This window comes from Heliangelus exortis, chromosome 7 (assembly GCF_036169615.1).
Source record: "Heliangelus exortis chromosome 7, bHelExo1.hap1, whole genome shotgun sequence".
Taxonomy (NCBI): domain Eukaryota; kingdom Metazoa; phylum Chordata; class Aves; order Apodiformes; family Trochilidae; genus Heliangelus; species Heliangelus exortis.
In genome coordinates this window covers 31970951-31991571 of record NC_092428.1, presented here as the reverse complement: position 1 = coordinate 31991571, position 20621 = coordinate 31970951, and the positions used below count along the sequence as shown (strand labels likewise).

General features: G+C 46.9%; 1 protein-coding gene across 1 annotated transcript in view; it reads left to right on the top strand.

Moving 5' to 3' along the window:
- The first annotated feature begins 898 nt into the window (after positions 1–898).
- Positions 899–20621, top strand: part of CTBP2 (C-terminal binding protein 2) — a 40615-nt gene continuing 20892 nt past the window's right edge. The window contains 2 exon segments of the mRNA XM_071749654.1: positions 899–1362; positions 1364–2909. Of these exon segments, the coding sequence (XP_071605755.1) occupies positions 1216–1362; positions 1364–2909 (1693 nt within the window). The 5' untranslated portion in view covers positions 899–1215.

The following is a 20621-nucleotide window of genomic DNA, read 5'->3' as shown; positions in this document are numbered from 1 at the left end:
TCCATATGAATATTGAAATACCATTAGATACAAATTGAGTTTCCTCTGATGTTTCTGAGTGTTTTCCCATCTCATAAACACGTAGCTTTTCCAAAGGAAGCCAGAGATAATAGGCAGAAGTCTACTATTCCTTTTTGCTTTGTAAGAACAAGCTTTAGATCCTTTGATCCTCCCCTCCTTTTCCGTGACCTCTGCTAGGGTCTTAAAATTATACATTCCAGATTACACCTCCACAATTTTCTGTCCTGGGATGATGAAAGGATTTGGGTATTATGATAATAATGTAAAGAATCCTTTTGGAGCCTTGTTAGGACGGCTAATTTAAAACTTCAACACACACGCACACACACAAAAAAAGTAATTTCCAAAGCAAATTATAATATTCATAAAGTGTTAAACAGATACCTGGCTAATTTTTTAATCTCTCTTGTATTCTCGAATATCCTGCATTGGCCTTTTTTTTTCAGGCCTGCCTGCCTGCTCCCATTTAATTTGTCCTTAGCTGTGTGCAGGGGATTAGCATTTCATCAGGGTGGATTAAGATTGAGCTGACACTGAAGCTTTCTGTTTTATTTGCACATGTGCGTGTGTGGGGACGAGAGGCTACGTGCACATTTCCTGATCTTGCTCTCAATTCCTGGTGGGTGCTACTGTGGACTGGAGCCCTGAGCTAACGAGGAAGGAGACCTGAAAACGGTCGAAACACATTTTAAAAAAAACAACACGTTAAAAAAAAATATAATGGGGGGGGGGGGGGGGGGGGGGAAGTACTCATTCCCCAGGGAGAAATTGCATTGAGGTTGCTGGCTCAGGAGCAGGAGGTTGCATCGGGCTAAAATGATGTCACATGGAGCGAGGGCTTTAGTGGTTTTATTTAGCTCCTAATCCCCACACACTGCTCGGGCAGTTGTCCATGTGCACGCTGTCCCCAGCGGCAGAGGATAAAGCATCTGGGCTGAGCGGGAAGGGTCTCTGCCTCCACCGACCCGGGGTGTGAGAGCGGGAGGCAGCGGCCGCCGCACGCCTGTGCCTCCTCAGCTTTCAGAGAATTAATAATTCAGGCGACGCTCGGAAAGGTAAAACCACAGAGCGGTGGTTTCTGGAGTCCCGGGAGGGCTCGGGCAGAGCAGTCGGTCCGGTTTGGATGCGCGCCGGTGAAGCGGTGAGAAGGAAGGTGCCTCCTCTGTTTCGGCGGGACCGAGCGGCCTGGCGGTGATGCCCATCCCCAACAAGCACCCCAACATCGGCCGCTCGCAGAGCTGGGATGCTGCCGGCTGGTACGAAGGCAACTGGGAGAATGACAACCCCTTCGAGTACCAGAGGCCGCCGGGCCGGAGGAGCTCCCTGACCTACGGCAGCGAGGGGCGGGTGGTACGAGCCTCCCCGAGCCAACGATATCATCTTGCAGGGCGGCGCGGAGCTGAAGCAGGAGGTGTACCCGTACCAGGATGCAGCCTTCACCCCCGGGCCCATCAGGAAGGGCTCCATCCCCGACTTCGTCTACAGCGACCGGCAGGCGGCCATGGCGGGCCGGGGCTCCCTGCTGCCCCAGGATTACTACAGTGACCCGTCCCTGGCTGCCAGGTCACCCAAGGACCCTCGCTGCTACCGCGACCATGTGGCGAGCAGGCCGCTGATGAGCTACGGGGCGCCCGGCAACCGCATGTCCTGGGACCAGGCGCCAGGCCGCATGCCCGCCCCGCCGGAGGCCGCCCGCTTCTACCGGGACCCCAAGATGGCCCCGGACGGGCAGCGGATGCGCAGCAGAGATGTCTCCCCGGTGCGGTACGGCGGAGAAGGCCCCGGCCAGCGGTATGCAGCTGAGCCGCCCTCCTTTCCCGGCAGGCAGGGCTACGGTGACGGGGCGGAGCGGCCCCCCGAGATGGCGGGGGGCAGGCAGGCTGCACCCACCTGCTTAGTGGTCGACCCCACCAGCAGCACCAGCGGTGGGTATGGGCCAGGCCGGGAGAGCACCGGCGCCAAAGGCCCCTATGACAGCTACGAGGCGGCAGCGGTGACCCCTTCCCACCCGCCCGCGCCCCCCGCCTTCCCTGGGCCGGAGGTGAAGAGAAGCTTTGACCCCGAGTTTGTGGCTCTGCTGCGAGCGGAGGGTGTCTCGGAGAGCACCTTCGCTGCCCTTCTACAACAGGGCTTCGACTCCCCCAACCTGCTGGCCATGATGGAGGAGAATGACATCAAGTCAGTGGCTCCCAACCTGGGCCAGGCCCGCGTGCTCTCCCGCATCGCCCACAACTACAAGGCAGAAATGCAGCTCCAGAGGCAGGAGCGGAGGAGCGGGGCGCTGCGCCCCAGGACCCGCTCCAACAGCTTCAGCCACCGCAGCGAGCTGACGGGTGACTACGGGGCACCCCTGGGCTTGGGACCCACCACGGACGGCCCCGGTGCCCCACAGCCTCCGCTGCAGCCCGTCTCCCCGCGAGGAGGGGAGATCCACCGCAGGCCCTCCAGCGCCCCGACCCAGCACCTCCTGGAGACCACTGCCTACCCTGCCTCGGCGGGCGCTGCTCAGGGACCACCCTTCCTCCCTGGCTCTGGGTACAACACCCCTCTGCCTTGCACCACGCACTCCCGTCCAGCCTCTGCCTACTCGGCTCCGGCCGGCACTCCCATGATGGCGGCCAACCCTCACGCCAGCCCCAAGACCGCCTACTCCACCACCTACACTGTCCCAATGGAGCTGATGAAGAGGGAGAGGACGGCGGCAGCAGCGTCACCAGCACCCAGCCCACACGGCAGCCCACAGCTCCTCCGACGGGGAGGGGTGCCTGGGGATGGCAGCCTGGCACCCACCGGACCCGTTTTCCCTGCCCAGCTCCCGCCCTATGCGAAGCTCAGCCGGCGCACGGGGCCCCCCGTCATCGTCTCCACCATGGCATCACCTGAAACAAGTAATTTATTTCCGAAGGGTCTTAGCCCACATGGTAGCTTAGAACTGCTTTGTTGTTGCTTATTTTATCCCCCTCCCCCCAAAAAATAGCAGTCAAATATATTGGGGCTTCATCCCCAAATATTCAGCTCTTTCCTGTTTAGAAGAAGAGGTGAATGGGGTTCCTTCACAAGGCCGTGCTGGTTCTCGCTCTGTGGTTAAACTCCAGATATTTTATTTATTTAGCCAACTTCAGTGAAAAGCGAGCTGGATCTCAGATAGTGCTTCCAGGGTTTATCTTGCTGTTCCTGTTGTTTGTAGAGAATGGGAGATTAGATACTGCGCTGGCTGGGCAATTAGGACTACAGGGTTTGCTGCAGATTGACTTCTTACCACTGTTATCAGCCCCAAATGCATTCCTCCGAGGAAATGGTTAGCATTGTTTTGACTAAATTCATCAGGTAGCTAATGGTGTTATTTGAGAATCGACTTACCTTTGCCCATTACCTAAGCCTTTTCTTCTTATTATTAATTTGCGGTTTTATCAGGCATGCAAAATAAAAACCCCTTGATTTCCTCCTCGAGATGCCTGTAAGTGAAGTGATATGGCTGTTAAAGTAATAGGTCTGTGCTTAAAACTAAAAGCCTGTCATTAAGCCCTAGAACAATAAAAATGAATGGTGGCTTCTCCCCTTCCCTTCCCCTTCTAGAAGTGCTCAGGCCCATGGCTGCTCAGCTCTGGAGCTGGGTAAGCTGAGCAGGCTCCAGTCCTCCACTTCAGAGATGGACCTTGGTGATAGCACCCAGAGCCTGGCAGAAACTGACCCCTGAGGAAGGAAATTGGGCAAACCCATTCATTCGTGGCTTGACTTGTTTGAAAAATGCAGGAAAGAAAACCCCTTGGAATGTTTTTAGGCGAGCAGGGAATTTTCTCCCTGTTGCAGTTCAGCTGAACTCCCAGGCAAACAATGCACTGTAACAGTGCACAAAGCTTTAATAAAAGGATACCATTTATAGGCATAGGGACGGTGCCAAACTGGTGATGCCATTCCACAGGAATCTAAATAAGGAATGATTTTGTGAGGGGAAATGATAAAGTTGTCAAAATGCAGGCGCACAGTGCAACCCTCTCCCTGCCTTGCCATAATTACACAGGAGCGAGGAAGTGGGTGCCATTTCTTTCACGCTTCTGCATCCTTTGTGTGGCTGGTGGAATGTATTGATTTCTAAAAACACTCCAGTATTAGGCAACACATTCTGTGTTGACGTGGATCAGACACTGAAGTGGGACATCTAGGCAGTATTTTTAAATAAACCATTTCCTAATGCCTGAAAGACAAGAGAAAAAAAAAGAAAAAAACCCAGATGCATTGCAATAACGCGGGGAACACAAATATGTTCATTTATTTGTAGTAGTGATGCAGTGAATCCCCGACCACCAGAGCAGTGTCCTCTGCTCAAGAAACAGATCCCTCCTTCCTTGCCTTTCCTATAAAAACTGCAAACCCCATTCTCTGGCAACCCAGACACTGTCCCTGCCCTTTAAAAGAATTACAGGTGCGCAACCAGAGGAAGCCAGCAGCTTTTCTGTGCTGCTGCTGAGCTCTTTCTCACTACTCAACCCCCTCTTTTTTTTCTTGCCTACGACCAACTCATTTGCATGAGGATGACATTTGTTGCTCCAGTAATTTCATCTGATAATGGCCAGCTTGCAAAGCGGATCTGAAAACATATTCCTTAATTATGTGTTGCTAAGCAACGAGAGGGTTTGGCCATAATCACAGAAAGATTATCTTCTCATTGAAGTCCCTGAAAGGTTCAGCTAAAGTAGGACCTGTAAAAATTGTCTTCGTTTTTATTTATTCCCCCTTTTTTATTTTCCAAAGAGCCTGAGAGCCTTTCGTCCTGTTAAACTGTATTTTAAAAGTAGAAGCCAAGGTAAGACACAAGGCAAAGGGAAGGATATGGATGGAAAATGGAAAGCGTGGTGGTTTGTGGATGTTGGAGCTGTGTGGAGGAATTACTCCCTCAGGAACACCATGGCTAAGGAGTGTTCACACTTAACATGCCAGGTGATAAGAGAATGCTGCAAATATGCTAAGATGTTTTTAAAACATTGAGCAGTTGAGAGAAACTCATCCAGGAAAATGAGATTTGCCAGCAGGAAGAGACAGGATGCGTTGTTGGGAGCGATGAGCCTTCTTCTGGGTGTAGCTTTGGCTGTGGGTACTTGGGTCACAAAGAGCAAGCTCAGTATTAAATGCTGTCTCTAGACAACTGCAGATATTTTCTGTCAGAGTAGGTTAATGTCTTCTCAGTCAACAGAAGGTTGTAAAATGTATTTTAGAGTCCAGTGCTGCTTTGAGGCTGGTTTTATGGATAGAGGTTTAGAATAAACCATTCTGGCTATTTTTGAAGTCTGGTTGGACTGTGTATTGTAGTCTTCCTCCAGTGAGTTGTTTCTAGGTACCTGATCTGTGATTTTGTGCTGAGCTTAAGCACTGCATGAGGATTCTGCACAGCTACTGCTTACTTTGGAGTTTAGGCAGCTGGCTTGCAGGAAGAAGATGTCTTCCCTGTCTGGTATTTCCAGTGGGAGAGACAGTGTCCTGGTGAGGGATGTAGTCATGTGGGTCATGCTGATGAGCCCCTTGCTTTGATACAGTTAGAATAGGGAAATTCAGCAGCGAGTTTCATTGCTGCAGCTTCTTTCCATTTCCTAAAATAATTATTTGGAAATGAGATCAGTTGTCCTTCCTGGCAATGGCAGAGTTGTATGAGGAGAAGGTGGTGAATGAGCACCTAAGTGGTGGCAGAGCAGGCAGGGGTATAGGAGTCAAGAGCTGAATTTCCAGAACTGATCCAGGGATCTCCAGAGAGCCCAACCAGGGCTCTCTGCATCATCAGGACCTTTTCCATGAAGCTGTCAGGCCTGGCTTCCCCCCGGGATAAAAGTCCTTGGAGCCAGCTGCTCCTGCAGCCTCACCATCCATAACCTCACAGGTAGTGAGTGCACCAAGTGGCAAGCAGGGAAAATAAACCCTGGGAAGTCTGAACAACAAAAGCAGAGCAGGTTTGTGAGCAGCCTTGTGCTGGAGGGGGGGTAATGCAAGGAAAGAAATAGTTGTAGGTCAGCAAAGCTGGTAAGGGCAACCACTTCTAGTGGTACTGATCAGGTGGCTGGAGCTCCACCTCCAAAACCTTGCATCTTCAAATTACTATGGTTTTGAGTATTTTAATTGCATTACTTGGTTTACATTTTTGGATCCAGTTGGCTGAGAAGAAGTCTTGTATTTTTGTAGCTAGCCTAGACTTCTCCCAAACAGGATCCATCCAGATTTCCATTTCTGATGGCAGAATTAGGGAGCCAAAGGGAGGAACTGTGGTTGATTGCAAATGTGTCTTGGATGGGAAGATGCTTCCCACAGAGATGAGGAAGGGGGCTGTGCCATACAGGTTGGGTGGGTATTACAAGGAAGGAGCAGCAGAATTACTTGACTGTAAGATTTGGTTAAAAGCCAGAGGAAGCAAGGGGAGCCAGGCTGAGGGGAGTGGACTTCCTTGGGCAGGTAGTTCTCTCCAGTGTGAAGGAGACTCTAGAAATGCCTTTTACTGTGATTAACTCAGCTCTCCCTTTGCTGTTCAACACTTGACTGTGATTTTTTTATGGTATTTTCCACCCTGTGACAGCAAGAAGTTGTGCAAACCACACATAAGCTGCAGGTGGAAGCTCTTCATGTGGGGAGCCCCCAGAGAGGAGAGGACACAGCCAGGAGGAAGAGTCTTGATGGTTGTTCAAGGATGATTAAGAGAGGCCATCAAGGGTGGTTAAAAAAGTGACATTAGCTCGTTCTTTTAAGAGTAGCACATTGAAACTCTCAGGGCTCTTTATGGGCAGTAAGAGTTTAGTGGTGGTTTTCATGCATAGTATCAATTTCATGAGCATTTGGTGATGCTGGGGTTTTTTTTTTGCCCAATGTACCATCCAGCAGACAGCTCAGAAACCACCTTCAGGTTTTCTTCACTGTGTTTTCTGTACAGACTGCAGCGTGTAATCACCATGTACACATGTAAAGCAGCTCAATTACCAATCCAGACTGAAACAGCACCAAAGGAAGCTGCACATACTGCATAAATCTGATTTAATTTGCAGATTGACCTGACAGACCATAGCAAGCCCTTGGAGCCAGTCCCAGGGTGTGACTCCAGGTAACCTATGTCTGCACTGGCAAAACCACAGGATGAGGATTTTAACCAGGGTTGTAAGGAGCCTACAAAAATCCTTGTTTGCAATAAACAGCTGTGTCTCATTAGATTCTGCTGTCCTGCTGCTCACAGCACCCTTTGCAAGGCATTGATGGGCAAAATGATCAAGGTGCTAGCTGGAAATATGCACAGGGAGGCTGGAAATATGCACAGGGAGTTTGGGAAACCCTTTGAAAGGCTCCCAAGGACCTGGCTCAGCATTATTTGAGTAATACCAGCCCCAGCTTGGTAGATGAACAAGCAGATGTGTATCATCTGAAAACTGATGTTGTCAGAACTGTTGGCATCAGTAGGGTAAAAGGCTGAAGAACAGAGCTGAAAACTGTCTTGCTAAAATATTGACTGGTTTGGCCAAAATGCACACACATTTCCCTGATTGTTGTGAATATGCTTTTTTAAATGCTTCTTTAAAGGTTGAAATATGCCTTTTATAATGGTTTTATCAAAAGCAATATCAAGTGTCAAGCTTATTCTGGTTGCAATTCACTGACCTGAGTGCCATGGCAATAAAAATGAATTTGGGCTGTCAGAGGAGAACATGCTGTCAGCTGTGCAAGTGTTGTCATCTTCAATTTCCACTTGCCTTTTACCCTCTGTCTGTAGTACTCTGTCACTGTTAGGACTTCCAGACATCCAGATCACTCTCTGACTATATTTGCTGATTTTTAATTTTTCTTTAGCTTTCTCATAAGTAGTTTCCATAGGTACAAACTTAGTTTTTACATAGGGAAAAAAAATTTTAAAGGTTTCTGATCATTTTAATATTAAACATTTGTTTATATTTCTTGTCTTTCTCATAGTGTTAGGCTATGGATCACTTTAATGGGAATGCTGCATGACTGAACTCTCTGTTATTTTTAAAAGCAAAGTGTGTGCTGAGCTGAATCCTTAAAGAGCAGAAGAACCCAAATCATTAGGCCACTGATTTAGAATAAACGAGGCGGACACAGGACATGTAGTAGTAAGGTTTATGGACAACACCAGACAGATGACTTTTGCACCTAAATAAAACCTGACAATAACAGCATTCCACTGGCTTTTGGTAAAGAAAGGTAATCTTTAATCACTGCTGTTTCCAGGGTTTTGTTACAGATGAAATGTCCCTTGGTGGGAGGGTCACAACTCTGATTTTTCTCAGGCAGTGTCAGTTCCATCAGAGAGGTGGGGGCAGCCTTGCCCTGCCTTGGGGCATCCTTAGGAGGGGTTTGGGTGGGACCTTCACCCTCTGCACCAGAGCAGCTTTGTTTAGGGAAAAAAGAGGTTTCTGAGTGCCTGGCTGGCTGGTGTGACCGCCAGCACCCTGCCTGGGGGCCTTGCCTCCTGCTCTCCCAATCCAATTAGCTGCTCCGGAGCAGATGGAGGGGATTAGAGCCCTGCTTCCCTTCCTCTTCCCTCTCCCCCAGCACTAAGGGTGTCAGGACCAACAATCAGCTTAAGTGGGGGTTCCATGGCACCACGGAACACGGGACCACCCTGGGCCCTGTTCTGTGTGACGCAGCATCCCTGCAGGGATCAGTTCTCCTGTGTGATGGCCCCAGGTCTCAAGTAGCTTGGAAGACTTTGACCTAACCTCATTTGCCAAGAAAAAAAATCATTTATTTTTTGTTTGTTTGGATGATGTGCAGACCCCACTACCACCTACGCAAGCATTTGGACAGTCAGTGCCATCACTGCCAGCACGGGGGTCAGGCTTCTGACCTCTTCTGTGACATTCCACCTAGGAACACCCCAAACCCTGAGGGTGCATCTCAACCACCATGTGTAGGGTGGCCAAGGGAAGTGGCCTCTGACCACATCTTGCTCACAGGGAGGGGCTGGGAGGAGAGTGAAATTCCAGTACTCTTCCCACAGTTTCTGAAAGCATCCTAGTTCCTGGGAGGAGTGGTTTAGGCTCTGTAATCCAAGAGATAAGCAGGTTGTCACAGTGAGAAGGAAACCAGCAGGGCTTACCTGAAAGGCTGAAGCCAATGGAGACCCTTGGTAAAGAATATAAACAGCCAAGATGGCATTCTCATGTTTTATTTATATATGCAGATACATATACACATGAAAATGGGGAAAAAACCTCTCAAAAATATGATCAGTGTATCAGTCACTATCCAATTGGATCAGTGGTTCTGCAGAATCTTCATTTTTTTGCCAGAAGTGACTTGTGTTTTTTGTATCAAGCAATTTATTATTTTCCACTGTACTGACTTGGCAAGGAAATAAGCAGAAGGGACTTTGCTTAAGACAGCAAACACAACACTAAGTAATAATTTAGGATATAATTCTGTGGACAAAAAAAAAAAAAAAAAAAAAAAAAGGATGAAAACTAAGGTCCTGTTGAAAATCTTGGAGCATATTTTCCCTGAAAATTACCACGTGAATTAGTCAGCCCCACTCTCTGGCTCATCATCTCTTTTTTACTGCAGTTTTCTATTTCCCAAGCTTGCATGAAAAAGTTAAATGCAATTAACATTTCTAATTTTTCAGTAATTTCTTTCTGGACAAGCAGCTTCCAAAATAGGGCAGTGAGCAAAGTTATGCTTCCACCTGAAAAATGGTAGTTTTACCATTTATTTAAATAGAAGAATTGTTTTACCCTACTCTGCAAACGCCAGCAGCTCCACGTAACTTACTTTCATTGCATTTCTGAAAATTAGATCACAAAAGCAATGGTTTCTTTAAGCAAGAGAAGCTATAAATTTCATGCATTGAATGCCCGTGCATTATTAAAAATAATAGGTTGTATTTGTCAAAGGGATAATGAGTAGGTTTCTTTCTCTGTTTTTTAGTATTTTAATGAGTAGAGGAAATGTTTGCTATTTATTTGCTTTCAGATTTTACCAAAGAGCTCTGGAGATAATTGTCAAATTTCCAAGTGTGTATCAATATTTCATGAAGTGCTGTTTTTCCTCTCTGCATTCTGGAGTTAGGTCATTAGCACTGGTGCTGTTATTAACAGGCTGAAGCAAGACATAAAAAGGAATTCCAGCAAGTTTGCAATTGAATATTTTCCGAAGCAAACTTCTAACAGAGGGCTTGGGGGTGAAATAAATTCAGTTTCAGATGTTGCAGGGTAGATCTCTTGGAGGATTTCTTGCCTGAGCTCAGTTCCTGCTGTCTGTGGCTCTGATGCTGAGGATGCTGAGCCCCTGTGTGTGTGTGTTTGGCCCCATGCCCAGCCCTTGCTTCAAACTGGGGTGTACCTTACAGAGATCAGGTATCCATCCACCTCATGCTTTGGAAAAAAAAAATAAAATAAAATAAAATTCCACCTTTCTTACTGCCAGCAAATGAAATTCTGTTGACTGATTAAAGCTCAAATTGCTTTTAAATACAGTACCACTCGGCCCTGATGGTGCCTGTTTTGTTCTCATTGATTTTTCCATGGTCAGCTGGAGTTGGAGGGGCAGTGCTGGCTGTGTGCTAAGAACTCTTGTTCTGCTTTGGAGGTTTGCCATTTGAAAATGTTTTAGTTGTGCATATAGTTGAATGTTTCTGTTTTCTTCATTCCTGGTATTCCACTTTGACACGGAATCACGATACTCCTGTTCTTGTTCTGATCAGGCATCTTACACTTCTGTTTTACTCAGCCTAAAATTGTGATGTATCAGGCTGGCTCCTGATAAGGAACAGATAAGGCAGTCTGAGTAGCTTCCAGTGATGCTCTCAAGAAAAAGAAGTAACTCAGAAGATGAAAATTAGTAATAGATACACACCCCCTATGCTTTGCTCTAGAGAAGGATGCAGATATTTTTGTCACTGATAAACCCTTGTGGCTTTTTTACCATTATAAATTGCTGGGTTGCCATCCAAGCTTCACTGGGCACAGCTGAGTGGTAGCTGTGTAGAGAGGAAAAACTGAGGCTGTAGACTTGATTGAACTGCACAACATCTGGAGCTCCCATTATTAGTGTGGGGATCTGAAAGTGTACAGAGAGCTGGGAGGTGGCTGGAAAGAGCATCCAGGTCTCCTGAAACAGAAAATATGCTTCAGAGTTAGAAGGGATTAAAGCAGAGAGGGAAAGAACCTGAGACCTTTGAGGATGAAACAGGAGAGCACTTCTAGCTGGAAGCAGCTGGGAAGTCATGGGAGAGCTGTGGGAGGTCCCAGTGGGGGCTGATCCCCCATGTACCTTGGAGCAAAGGGATGGGACATGTGGCAGCAGGAGGTGGGACAGAGCTGGATTTGCAAGACCTGTGGAGCAGGAGGCATGGAAGGATCTTGGCTGCTCCACCACAAAAGCATAAAAAATGGACAGGAGCAGTGGCTCTTTTCCTGGGAGAGTGAAGGTCAGGGTCTGTGGGAAAGGCTGAGATGGCTGTTTTATAGAGGGGTTTGGAGAAGATCCTCAGAAGTATCATAAGACATCAGCCTGGTCTATCAGTCTGTCTGGATTTGGGGATATTTAAATATTAGTGACATCACAGGCTACAATAACCCAAAGGAGGTCACTCATGAAAGCTCATGGTAACTGTGAATGGTAATTGTAATGGAAATTGTGAATCCTGGTAGCAGCTGAGAAGGGAAAGAGAAATGGGAATTGTGCAATATTGACAGGAGTGTGTGGAGATAATGAATCTGGTCGTGGCTCCATCTTGTAAAGTTCCAGAATGTAAATAGAGATACCAGTCAGAGGGAAGGTAGTGTGCAGGGTGCCAGATAGGTGCCTTGCTAAGTAAATAGGACCTTGTAAAGAATTTGCAGGTGTGAGAGGTGTGTATGAAATCCAGAGCCAGATCCATTTCACTGTCTTATTCTTCTAAGGTGGCACCTGGAAAAGGGGGAGCTTATGAAGTAGGTGGTAAACATGACCTTCAGAACTTGTGGTTTGTTCTGAAACTGAGTTTATCTCTCATGTTAGTTGTTTAGTGGCAGTAGATGAGCTTTGTCCCAAGAAATGCGAAAGGAAGTCCCATCCTACTGTGGCTTCTGTTCCCAGGACAGCAACGTGACAGCTTGAGCAGGGTTTGGAGCCAATGTGTAGCCTTGGTGCTGTGTCCTTTGTAGTGGTGGCATTAAAGAGAAGAGGGAAGCCAACCCAACCATGTGGTGCCCATCCAGCAGGCAGGCTGAGGCAGGGAGAGGGGTGGGATCAGTGGGGAGAAGGAGAATGGTCTTTTGCAGCCGTGAGGAAGGCAAGCACATCGGAGAGACATATGGGAAGCAGATCTCACAGAAGGACTGGGAGAAACAACATTGGCTCCTACAAAGCTCAGTGCTCGGGAGGTTGTTGCACAGCTCAGACTCGTGTTACACAAGCAGCTTACTGCACAGGAAGCTGTGGAGCACTTTGTGAGAGCCAAAGGAGATGCTCCACTGTTCTCCCAGGGATGCAGTGAGCTGCTGCTGCTCCAGGAAGGAAGAGGTGCTGGCAGTAAGGAAGAGTGCTGCTCTAACTACTTCCCAAAAGCCTCCTCTGCTCTTCCCAGAGCCCTCAGGCTCCAGAGCAGCAACTGGACTTGAGAAGATAAGCAGTTTGCAATCCCTGTCTTTCTTTCAGGGGGTTTTCTGGTGATGGATTGCCTGCACCAGGTGCCAAGAGCACATGGTTCTTCTTTGTGATGCCCTCTGTGAAAGGGAGAATCTGGCTGCTCACCGGGACAGTTTCCTGGGGAACCTCCTTTATTCCCACTCTGGGAATTTATGAGGTATGCTGAGTTATTATACCTCTTACCTGCTTGTTTGTTTAATCCCTTCATAAGGCAAACACATCTGGAGAAGTGGGAGAGGAAGGAAGAAAGTAGGAGAGCAGAAGAAAGGGGAAAATACCAGGATCAGCAACAGTAAGCCAACCAAAATAGTGCAGCAGAACAGAGAGTGCCCTAAAGGTAGCCAGTTTCTAGGAAAGTATTCCATGCTTGGGAGCAATGTTGCCAGTAACATTCACAAAATGTTTGTGTTCCAAATTTTTGTATGCTCCTCCTCTCGAGCTGGCGGAGTTACTCGGCTTTGTTTGTTTGCCTCCAGCTTCTGCCCTTCATGGTCTTACAAATACTCAGACTCCAGTCCATCCAAATACAGCAGTGCCGGGTTTGGTAAGTGAGCCCTGAGCCCGTGGGATCTGAGCAAGGATTTTCAATCAGAATTTGGCAAAATAACAAGCTGTTTTCTCATAAAAACTGATTGCCAGTTCCAAGATTTCAATTCAATTCCGTCAAGATTAATTTTCTTGTAAACAGAGTGTGCAGCCTGTGCTTTCCTGCTTTGGATCAAGCCACGTGGAGCTCTTGGGTGTCAGATGGAAGGTAATTTTGCAGGTCTTGGGGGTGATGCCATATTCCTGCTGCAGAGATGCTCACCTCTCCCTGTCCAGGTTGGGATAATTCTTTTTCATCCTCTGCATGGAAGAGGACCACAGCAGTGTCTACTGAGATTTTCTTTTTGGAGTCACACTCCAAAACTCAGCCGTCTTGCTGCCATCACCCTCCTTTCACCTATCTGCAGATCACAGCTCTGCTCCTCAGCCTCCATTGTGTCAGAACCCACATTTCATTTCATTCTGGCAGCAGAACAGCAGGAGCAGAACAGCCCATGCTGACTGACACGGGTGGCAGGAGCGTGCGCAGCCCTGGGAAACCACAGCTTCACCTTCAATTACAGTAAGAACTGCTCAAGTGCACCCCTGGAAACAATCCATGACCCGTGTTTCTCCTTGGCCCGACCCTTGTGCTTAGGAGAGGCATCAGTTTGTTGATTTTCTGCTGCAGCCAAGCAGCGTTTTCTCATTTTGCCTTCCCTGTTTCCCCAGACACATGGCACAGCTCTGTTTGGCACCGGCGCTCTGAGTTTCCGTAGCAGGATGGTCTCAGTGTGACAGGTATCAGCTTCTTTCTGGTCACAGGTGTCAGGTGCTATTAGACTGGCAGACCCACATGCAACCAGCACTAGGAAAAGCTGCAGTTTCTCTCCCTGTTCTTTTCTACACCTGTCTATAACTTGACTCTGTCTCAAGGAACCTTGTGCTGGGTTGAGATGTGTGAGCACTCTGAAACACATCGGAGAGTTTATGGTGCTTTCAGGAATGGATCTGCTCTGCTGTTAAAAAAAGCCCACAACCTTCCTGGTTAGTGTTTTCCCTTTGCTACGCAGCTCACTGCTTCTGCAACAGCATTCTGGGTCTCCACCAGGACAGCTGGGCAAACCTGGCCAAGAAGTGAGCAGCGAGGTGTGGGCTTCTCAGGCTTCCTCATGATTACTTGTACAGTGCTGGATGTCTCTCTGCTCTCCCATTGCCCATCACCCTCCTAGAGGAAGGTAGGGGGCTGAAAAGACCACTACTACCACTGTTTCTACAGGGATTCTTGGATGCTGGTTGAAGCTGGATTGGCTGATGCTCTGAGAACATGCCAGTAGTTGTGTGGTTGCAGCCCCTGATTGGAAATGCTCAGCTGCAGCAGGGATGTCCAGGGGATAGAGTGACAGCTCATCAAAAGTAGACAGCAGTTCTGTAGTTGACATCTCGAGGTCAAAAACTGTCAGTTCCTTGATTTTTTACGGTGTCTCAAATCGCCTGGGGAGTGTTTTGAGCCTTGTCAAAATGTATTAATTAAGGCCAAGTCATATTCACAAGCTTGTACTGCTCTGATTCAGCAGCAGGACCACGCTTGATTTTCAGCCGAATAATTACAAGTAGGTTTGGAGGAGCTGAGACTGCTTGCTCTTTGCCTTGCCTATCTGTAGCATTGTTTTCCTCCTCCTTGCAAACTCAGCCAACTTTCTAATTAAGGAACCCCCTCTGCAGCCATTGTGCCTGTTCATTTCAATGCTTTGTCCATAACAAAGTTTGCAGCTCCCCAAAAGTTTGGAAGTCACTCAGCTGAAGGCAGTTTGGATCTTTTGGATCTTAGGGTAGGCTTTGCCTTTAGCTCTGTTAAGAAGCAGATGTGCTGCACCAAGCACTGCTACATGCAGCAAATTCACGTGGTCAGAGCTTCCAATCCACCTCTGGATATGACAAAAGCTGCTGAGGGTATTTTTCTATCAGATTCTTATATATACAAAAAAAAAAAATAGTTATGAGAAATAAATATCACTTTGTGTTGGGCTTGACTGCTTACTGGGCTTGGAGCCTGAAAAGGATTTAAAAGTCATCATGCTCTAAGGGAAAGTTGTAGCAAGGAGGTGGAGGGTTGCTCCTGCCAGCTGCTGTGATTTGGGAAAAGGCTCATCCTGACCAATGGAAAGGAGATGGAGAGGCAGCCAAGGCTGACGCAGCTGTGCCCAATGAGATTACGACCAAATTAGAAACTCAGCTTGCAGGGGTTTATCATTTCCTTTATATCATGGAATTTAGACATGCAGATCCTTTTTATCTTAGTTTTTACCCTTTTGTTAACGGGGCCTTGTCCTGACTCTCTGGTGCACTGGAGACTGAAGAGGATGGAGATGTATTCCTGTGTGTTACTGCTCCTGGGTGTGTGAGGAAAGAAAACTTCTTAAACTCTGTGTGCCAGCTCCTCAGCCTTGAGTTGGGCAAGAGTCCTACAGACAAGGCCCTGTTCCTGCATCACGGTTCAGCGCTTTTGATATTTCACAGCAAAGCACAAGAACTTTTCTCCTCCTTTCATTTGGGAAGTACACAGAATTCAGAACATATGCGTGGCATCAGGATTAATTGCTCTTGCCAGTCAACCCAGAGGAAATGCTCAGATCAAGCCTGGTTGCTCACCCAGAGGGAACTCTTTGTGGCTGCTGCTCTACCTTTGCATCCCTAGCAACAGCAGCGCCTTCTGCTTTTCAAATCCACTCTAGGTTAAAAATAAACCACCAAGACCTGACCATTCCCACCTGGTTGCTGTGGCAGCTTTTTCTTTAAAAAAATAATTTAAAAAATCAGCATTTGTTGCAATGCTATCCAAGCATCCTTGAAGGGAAGGCGAGCAGCTGAGGAGCTGGTGTATTTGCACCCTTTGCCCAGGACTTCTGCACAACTTGGCTTCATTTTGGAGGCCATGGTGGCCCAGTGCTCAGCTGGGGTTGGGCTCTCCATCCTGGTAGGTCTGCTTTCCATCCTAGATAGGTCCCATATGGCAGGGAGCTCTCTACTAGCCAAAATAAAGACAGTCAGTGATCTGCCAGAGCTGGTTAAGGCATGTAGTCTGTTACAGGCAGAAAGAAATATGATTTGGGGTAGAGGATACAAAGTACATTTGCAAGGCATCTGAGCCTGATGCTAAGGCATTCTTTCTTTCAACATTGTTGTTGCCAATAGCTTCTCTTGTGCTCAGACCAAAACTATTTTGGGTGGAACATTTGCTCCCTACTTTCTAGCAAGCCCAGGCAGAGGAATGAAGAATGGATCCTTTTCACTGGTCACAGCTGGTTTGAATGATCCCCACACTGAACCCGTTGACTCCAGGCACTCCTCATCTGAATTGTGAGGCAGCAGCAAGGAATTTTTTGTCCAAAGGCCTGACAGGGGTAAAACAGCAAAGCCATCTCCAGTTGGCTGAGTGCTTGAATGCAGGCACATGCCAGGGAGGAGTTCTGGTGGCTGCTCTGTACCTAATCCTGGCCACAAACAGGGTTCACCAGCTCAGCTGGGACCAAGGAGGCAGAAGATGGCCAGATGTGTGTGGGTGTCTTGTGCAACATTCTCTCTGCCCCCTCTGCCTGATCCATCCTATTCATTCAGTGAGAGCTTGGAGAGGAGTCCCTCAAGAGTTGTGACCCTGGTGGTGCACACAAAACAAAAAAAATAATCTTGAAGCCCATCAGTGCCTGTTGGCCAGACCTTGAACAAAGTATTGAGAGGGATTCGCTTCAGTTCACCTCTCCCAAGGTCTGTTTCTTCTGAGGAGCAACAAAATAGCTTGTTTTAGGAAAGACAAAATCATTTCCAGATGCTGTGAGGGAGATTTGTCTATCTTCTTCTTGGGTGATCTCTCCGTTGTGAACAACAGAAGAATCACCTTCCTTCTTCCTTTGGAAGGAAGGGGATATCAGGAGGGCACAGACTGCTTGCAGAGAGAGGACAACAGGTGAGGGAAGGAGACCCATTTGTGGGGCTGAGGACCAGGGAGAGGTTTGGGAGAACTCTTGCTGAAAGTAGTACCACTCAGTGGAAAGTTTGGGGGTAGTTATGAAGTCACCTCTGTATTCTTAAATATTCTTCAGAAAATCAGCTGGCCAGGTGTTACAGCTTCTTTTGCAACATTGAGGTTTTTTCCTGTACTACCAAAGGTATTTCCCTGTACTATCAAAGGAACAGATTTACACTGAGTGCTGTAAAGTTTACCTCTTGTGTGTTAGTGGAGTGAACCATGAAAACACAGACATATTTGTGTGTGAAATTGTAAAGTGCTCATTTAGCTGAGTTTCATGGTGGGTGCCATGTCCTACTTCACCTCTTTGCCACATGGCAGAGATGGTTTTGTGTCTGTGGCAGGAAACATGCCAGGGCCTTTGGGATCCCCTGGGACACAAGCACTATGTAAAATCCTGGTTGTTTCAGGAACCTTTTTTTTTTTTTTTTTTCAAGATCTCAGGTTGTTTTCTCAGCCCACTCAGATCATTTGATGATGTTTTTTTGATCCATATGGTGTAATCAAGTGTATAAATTTGTAGGCAGGGGTATGATGCATCCATCTTGGTAACCTGCTTTCTGCTGCAAGGCAGGAAACTTTGTCAACTTCCCAGAACTTCAGTGTGAGACGTTCTCTTTCCCCTCCTCCCCCCCCAAAAAAATGAGATCTGAACAGTTCTTCCTGCAGTACCTCACCCTCCTGGTGGCACAATTTTAAAATTAAAAAAAATGACCTAAATGAAAATAACTCTGGGGTATATAACTGCAGCTTTTAGGCTGATAGGTGATAGGCTTTATTGAACTGATAAAATACAGAAAACTGTTAGAGGGAAAGAGCTCACTGCAGTGATACCTTTCAGTCTGAGTTACAGTTCATAACTGTAGGCAAATTTGAAATATTTTTCACTATCTTCAAGTACACATTATTAGATAAACCTACAGCCTGCACTTACCTACAGCAGCATTCCCTTTCTTCTCTGTGATAGTGAAGAGGCATAAAAATGAAGACATTTTCAGCCCATCAGAGCCTAACATGGTTTCAAGAGCAGTCAGTTTCCCCACGGTTTGGATTTTATTTGTCACATAACACACTGAGGATGTCTGGAGGGAATGCCTCCCAGCAGCCACACGAGTTGCAGTGCTAAAGCAAATAAGACACCTCAGCTGTTAAAATTCTTGCCCAAAATGTCAGCTCCCAAAAAAAAAAAAAACCAGAGAGAAGATACAGACCCTTGCAGCAGCACTTTGTTCTGGCATCCTGACCTCCCTCCTTATTTTTTGGTGTGTTGCTGAGGTTGTACCTGTGACAAAAACTTTATGTCAGAGCCAGGGCAGGCAATCCCAAGGTGGTGGGAGGGTGGGAAGGAGGCACCCATGGTGCTCCAGGGAGGTGTTTGGAGACCTTCATGTGGCCGAAGGAGAGGTGGGTGTTGAGTTGCTGTAGCACAGGAATAGCTTGGAATTGAAAAACAAGAATCTGCCAGTGTGTTATCTAGATTAATGAAGGTGAAATGTGCTGTATAAATACATCAGAGTCGTGATTCTGCTGCTATCCCTTGGGCTACTCTGGCTCACAAGGAGAAAAGGTTGATTTGTGTTTGTAGATGATTTTGCTTGCTCTGCCAACGTTCATTTTTGTTTTATTACGAAACCCAGGGAGTGTGTATTTCTTTTGCTTAAAGATGGAGCAGATTAGCAAAGATCTTTCTAGATTATTATAGCTCAAATGGCTCTGCTTTAAGATAAATTTTTCATCTATCATTACTTATGAGGGTTCGTGATACTATTTTAAACACTTGGTGATAAATTAGGGAGGTTGTAAGCTCTGTTATTCAAGGCACTGCAATATATGAACATTGAATGGGGTTTCCACAAACCAGAAGGCTCTTGCATGCAGCTGACCAGGCTAAGTGTCCTCCAGCTGGTGTGGGAAAAGTGGGGATTAAACAGCTACAAGGGGAGGATTTGCAAAATTATGAGAGTTTCACCTATCCTTGACTTGAGGCCATCCTGGGTGTGCAGGAAAAGCCCAGGTGGAACCCCTCAAAGGGGGGATCCTCACTTGTGCTGAGAGTTGTGGGGTCTCGGGGTGACTTCTGGTGCCAAAATTTGAGATGGTGTTTAGTGGGCAGTCCTTGGGCCACATTAAAGATGTGAAGAGTGTGGCCTTGGATTATCACTTACCAGAGGAGAATGGTTTTAGGGCCAGGGATGAGACAAAATCTTAGGTTATATTCTCAATCGCTGTAGCATGTGTTGTTTATCCTCAGAATAAACCAACCAGAAGGTTCTGGAGGGACCTCTTAAAGCCCCCAAAAGCTCTGAGAGGTCCAGGGGAGTGAGATGGAATGGCTGGAGGCACCACGGTGTCTGCCCCTGTCTCCTCTCTTTGTAAGGAAACAAACCACATCTCTGGCATTATTTTAGATCTTTTTGCAGAGTTGGAGGTTGTTCTGGACAGGTTGAGGACCAGAGCTGTCGAGGTGGTGATGGAGGAGGAGGAGGAGGTGTGTGGAGGCTGGGGCTGAGCTCCCTGGTGCTGCCCAGAGGGGGTGGATGCAACCCCTGGCCCTGCAGCCTGTGCCAGCAGCCAGAAAACCCTGATAAAAGGGGAAAACAGAGAACATGAAAGTTAATCATTAAACTTTTCCTGTTATCTTTATTCAGCCATGAAAGCTGAAGCCAGGTTTGCAGGGACAGATAGTATCTTTTATTAGACCAACTTGCATAGTTAGGGGAAAAAAAAAAAAAAAAAAAAGGTGGTTTGGGAACCACCTGCTTTTCTTCAGATCTCCACAATGGCACATGACAAAGAAGGTTCATTTAATTTTCAAAAGGTTTCACAGATATTTGGAAGAACTGGATTTAAAAGCAACGCACAAAGAAAAAATCTTATGTGGTTTAATTTGATTTGGACACTGTAAGAAAAATTTAACACCCCTGAATTACAAACGACTTTTTTTTTCTGGCTTGAATTTTACTAGTAGAAACCTGGCATGTGTATACATAGAATCAAAATTTCTACATGCAGTCTCAAAAGCATGGTTTTTGTGCACTTGAGAAGTCTTCATTAGGTGTATGGGCTTGTCTTTATTTCTTTTTGAAATACTTACAGTGCCTCTTTGCAAGCTCAGTGTACAGCAATTATGACTGAGCTATTAGTAAGGCTCCACAAAGGTGGCAAGTACAGAGGTTTTCTTGCCCTGACCACCTCTTTTTTCCCTAAGTCTGAAAAAACTGTGATTAAATTATAACATTCTGAGATTTGGGGAGTTTGTTAGTTATGAGTGTGGTTATAACTCAGTGTACTTTCTATGTGACAGGAGATAAGATGCTCTTATTACTAACATTTCCAGTGAGAGGTTTTGTACTGTCACCCTGACCTCATGAAATCTTCTGCTTACAATCCAGCTTTGTGTTGAGCTTTTTGAAGAGCTTTTTTTGGGGGGGTTTGA